The sequence below is a fragment of the Takifugu flavidus genome, chromosome 16, assembly GCF_003711565.1.
Source record: "Takifugu flavidus isolate HTHZ2018 chromosome 16, ASM371156v2, whole genome shotgun sequence".
Taxonomy (NCBI): Eukaryota; Metazoa; Chordata; class Actinopteri; order Tetraodontiformes; family Tetraodontidae; genus Takifugu; species Takifugu flavidus.
The window spans coordinates 13935999-13940998 of NC_079535.1; the positions used below are offsets into that span (position 1 = coordinate 13935999).

The 5000-nt window shown below is 50.0% G+C and overlaps 1 protein-coding gene across 5 annotated transcripts in view; it reads left to right on the top strand.

The window, feature by feature from the left end:
• Nucleotides 1–5000, top strand: part of syt14a (synaptotagmin XIVa) — a 19717-nt gene that overhangs the window by 5213 nt on the left and 9504 nt on the right. For all 5 annotated transcript variants that reach the window (XR_008954296.1, XM_057058885.1, XM_057058886.1 and 2 more), the window contains exons 3-4: nucleotides 2786–2938; nucleotides 3955–4182. Coding sequence is in view for 4 of the 5 variants with exons in the window: in XM_057058885.1 (XP_056914865.1) it covers nucleotides 2786–2938; nucleotides 3955–4182 (381 nt within the window). In the remaining variant the exon portion in view is untranslated. The remainder of the gene's footprint in view (nucleotides 1–2785; nucleotides 2939–3954; nucleotides 4183–5000) is intronic.

The window sequence follows — 5000 nt, forward strand, 5'->3', positions numbered from 1 at the left end:
GGGGTTAGAGGGTTAGGGTTAGGGGGTTAGGGGGTTTAGAGGGTTAGGTTAGGGTTAGGGGGTAGAGGGTTAGGGGGTTAGGGTTAGAGAGGTTAGAGGTTAGCGGGTTAGGGGGTTAGAGGGTTAGGGTTAGGGGTTAGGGGGTTAGGGGGTTAGAGGGTGTTAGAGGGTTAGGGGGTAGGAGGGTTAGGGGGTTAGGGGTTAGAGGGTTAGAGGGTTAGAGGGTTAGGGGGTTAGAGGGTTAGGGTTAGGGGGTTAGGGGGTTAGGGGGTTAGAGGGTTAGAGGGTTAGGGGGTTAGGGGGTTAGAGGGTTAGAGGGTTAGGGGGTTAGAGGGTTAGGGTTAGGGGGTTAGGGTGTTAGAGGGTTAGGGGTTAGGGTTAGAGGGTTAGAGGGTTAGAGGGTTAGGGGTTTGGGTTAGAGGGTTAGGGTTAGGGGTTAGAGGGTTAGAGGGTTAGCGGGTTAGGGGGTTAGGGTTAGGGGTTAGGGGTTAGGGGGTTAGAGGGTTAGGGGTTAGGGGGTTAGGGTTTAGGGTAGAGGGTTAGGGGGTTAGAGGGTTAGGGGGTTAGGGGGTTAGGGTTAGGGTTAGGGTTAGAGGGTTAGGGGGTTAGAGGGTTAGGGTTAGGGTTAGAGGGTTAGGGGGTTAGAGGGTTAGGGGGTTAGAGGGTTAGGGGGTTAGAGGGTTAGAGGGTTAGGGGTTAGGGTTAGGGTTAGAGGGGGGTTAGGGGGGGTTAGGGGGTAGAGGGTTAGGGGTTAGGGGGTTAGGGTTAGGGGGTTTTAGAGGGTTAGGGGTTAGAGGGTTAGGGTTAGGGGGTTAGAGGGTTAGGGGGTTAGGGGGTTAGAGGGTTAGAGGGTAGAGGGTTAGAGGGTTAGGGGTTGGTTAGAGGGTTAGGGTTAGGGGGTAGGGGGTTAGAGGGTTAGAGGGTTAGGGGGTTAGAGGGTTAGGGGGTTAGAGGGTTAGAGGGTTAGGGGGTTAGGGTTAGGGTTAGAGGGTTAGGGGGTTAGAGGGTTAGGGGGTTAGGGGGTTAGGGTTAGGGGGTTAGGGTTAGGGGGTTAGAGGGTTAGGGTTAGGGTTAGGGGGTTAGAGGGTTAGGGGTTAGGGGGTTAGAGGGTTAGAGGGTTAGAGGGTTAGAGGGTTAGAGGTGGGGTTAGGGGGTTAGGGGGTTAGGGTTAGGGGTTAGGGGGTTTAGAGGGTTAGGGGGTTAGGGGGTTAGAGGTTAGGGGTTAGAGGGTTAGAGGTTAGGGGGTTAGAGGTTAGGGTTGGGTTAGAGGGTTAGGGTTAGGGGTTAGGGGGTTAGGGGGTTAGGGTTAGAGGGTTAGAGGGTTAGGGGGTTAGGGGGTAGAGGGTTAGGGGTTAGAGGGTTAGGGGGTTAGGGTTAGAGGTTAGGTTAGGGGGTTGTTAGAAGGTTAGAGGGTTAGGGGGTTAGGGTTAGGGTTAGAGGGTTAGGGGTTTTTTAGAGGTTAGGGGGTTAGGGGGTTAGGGGGTAGAGGGTTAGAGGGTTAGAGGGTTAGAAGGTTAGCGGGTTAGGGGGTTAGGGTTAGGGTTAGAGGGTTAGGGGGTTAGAGGGTTAGGGGGTTGGGGTTAGGGGGTTAGGGGGTTAGAGGGTTAGGGGGTTAGAGGGTTAGGGGGTGTAGGGTTAGGGGTTAGAGGGTTAGGGGGTTAGAGGGTTAGGGGGTTAGGGGGTTAGAGGGTTAGAGGGTTGGTTAGAGGGTTAGGGTTAGAGGGTTAGTTGGTTGGGGTTGGGGATGAGATGGAACTACATTTATAGAGACGGTGTTTAAGGAAGCTCACCCTACATGTTAAGAGACGGAAATACAGCTTAGCAATAGAAAAGTTCCTCGACTATAACCATCTCCAGCCTTCACCAACACTGAAACATTCTTATTTAATGTACTCTAAATTATTTAGGACATAGATGGTGACCACGTACTTGTGCCTAAGTCCTCCCTGTTTTCCCAACATGAACTCTGGGGTCCCAGTCAGAGTCTGCAGTTCTTTTGGGAATTTGAGGAAAATTAGTGGTCAAAGGTTTTTCCAAAGTCCAGGAAAATGTCCTTGTGTTGTGGTTGTGTGTTATAAAAGTGATGAGTGCACAAGGCGGAAGGATCGAGCATCACTTGGGAGAGGCTGCGTAGACAAATGAAGGGTAAAATCTTGACTATTTACTTTAAATCATCCCCATTATGGACATCTGAACAATAAAGCATTTCATGACTTCTGATTGCCCTCCTGTCAGGGGCCTCAGGGAGGTTGTGCCTGATCCCGTTGCTGTGGTAACTGACTGGTTGAGTTTGTTTCTATCCCGTTTCTTCCACACTTCCTGCTTCTGTCAGTCTCATCATGCGTCCAGATGCCACATTCATCACAGAGCCCTAACCCTAACCCTGACCCTAACCCGACCCTGACCCTGACCCTAACCCTAACCCTAACCCTAACCCCTAACCCCTAACCCTGACCCTGACCCTGACCCTAACCCAACCCTAACCCCTAACCCTGACCCTGACCCTGACCCTAACCCCTAACCCTAACCCTAACCCTGACCCTTTCAACATCTGCACACAGTCAGACTAATGGAGCTCTTCTTTAATATGGATTTAGTGTTTTCCTCAGGGAAGCAGAAGTGGACTATATAACTACTATGGAAATATAACCCACACACGTGGATGCCAGGCGTTAGTGGGATAAGACAGTCAAAGCATGTTGGGCCTTCTGGAGTGTCACTAACTATTACTAAAGTGAAATGAAACCTACATTTCCAAGCTTGAACCCGTCCTTCTGTGTTGCAGTCTCTCCGGAGGTGTTGGGCTTTCTGACGGCCATTGGACTCTTCATCATGCTCATGACCCTGCTGTTCTGGTTCCTTAATAACAAGTTAGCTCTGGAAAACCCAGCGAGCCTCCAGTGCCTTGATGACTTCAGGAAAAAGGCAGCATTGCCAGGTGAGTGTTGGTGCTCCTTTATCCTCTTTCCAACAATATTTCAATCAACATTCAGAGAACAAATCGAAGGCTTTCCTGCCTCACAATCATCCTTCATTGGAATTACCAGGCCCTTTCCTCAAAATCCCCCCTCAAACATTCTCATTAATGTCACACTGGAGAAACCTCTGCAGGGGGCATTTTCCACTGGCACTGGCCTTTCTCAGCCCGGGTGGGGGGTCACTGTTGCTGACACACATGCACTTATTTACTGCCTCAGAACTAACCCTAACCCTAACCCTAACCCTAAAAGGTTGGTGCCCTCAGCCAGCCTAATGTAGGTTCTGGCCAGTAAACACTGATAACAGGGGCTGCAGAGCGAAGGATCAAACAGAAAGAGTTTTCTTTAACACAAGATTTTCACAACTATACAGAGATCCTGCAAAGTGGGTTTATTTAATTACAAGGCAAAAATCACATTCTAAGTAAATTTCCCTATTTAAATAATTTTCTTCTGTAAGTCTTCATCTACTGCCCCCTGCTGGAGCCGTTGCGAAATAACACCTGATTTCAAAGAAACCAGCGTGTTTTTAGGATTAGTTTTGTTCCACATTTACCACATATTGACAAATCATATAATTTAGGATTATTTCATTATAAAAAGACAGGACCTGGTGTGCTAAGGTTTGGAGGAATTTATGTGTGTGATTGTAATAGCGTGCAAACATTGTAAAAGATGTAATAGATGCTACACAAGTGAGTGATGGAGAAAACAACACAACTCTGTTGCAGTTCCACAAGCTACAACTTAATTGATCAATTTTTCCACATATATTGTTTGTCCATGTTGCAATATTGTGTTGTGGTATATGTCCAGTGAACCCCAGAACCATTAAACAATTTGTAATTATCTCATAACTACTCGAGGGAGAATCTTAACATTTAGTTTAGTCTCTGCGATGTCGGTGAGAGCCAGCAGAGGGCGCCAGTCGCCCCGACCTTCATGCTGTCATGGCCCATCTTTCCTCTCCACACAGACAAGGTCTACTCTGACGCTGACCTGCAGGGCTCATCATCAGACAGCGAGGGTGAACTGATGGGTCAGTATCAGGAAGCGGTCACTCGTTCCCAAGGTCTCCAGGGAGGAGCCAAAGCAGCTGCTCATCCTAAACCCACAGGAGGTTTTAGGTGGGGGGGCCGACAGAAATACAGCCGTCTGACTGCCGACCACGGCGGCTACAGCAGCGAGGCCTCAGCCGATGATGGTACGTCCTGTGGGCTTTAATACAAGGGCTGCTAGTTTGTGAGCACAGACTCTTCTGCACTTCCAAGCCAGCATCTGCAAATAGCTCAACGGCAGACGCACAGTGTCACGTGATCCGGAGAGGTGATCAAAGCGAAGCTCCCTTCCTGCTCGCTCTCTGTGGGAGGGTGAAGCACTCAACCGTCTGTATCAGGCTACTTTCTCAAGCACGTCAGGTCCTCATCTGCCTGGTGCTTCGTCACAGGTTTACAGGACGACACCGGCGCTGGCCTGCTGGAACCAGCCCCAGCTCACCTGCCAGGACCCTTTAGTTCCAACAGATTGTGAAGTGCTACATTCTTCAGGGGAAGCTCTGCACCTGCACCACACCTCCCTTCTTCTAGGTGGTATTTCAGATGTCTTGTGTCCCCTCGTAGACATGCAGAGAAGAAGAAACCGCAGTGATGTGCTTGATAGGATGCTACCATAAAAGCAGCTGTGCGATTGACTGCAGCAGCTGCATCTTCAGTGGGGGCCACAGGTCTCCAGCCCCTCATGGGGGACGTTGCCTTCATCGTGGGGAAGTGCAAACATTAACAGTGAAGCCCAGAGGCGTGTAGACACCTTGTTATGGTGCGATCACACCCCAGCATTTCTAATATTGCGCTCCACGTGCTCCTCCTATGCTCATCTGTGTGGCCACGCCCCTTTCCGCCCCCCAGACCCAACCCTGTAGACGTCAGTATGGGCTCGTTAATATTAGTCGTGTTTTGTTGGGTTTTATTGTGACAACTTCCTAAAAATGGACTTTGAGCTCTCAGAGGACACACTGACAACCGT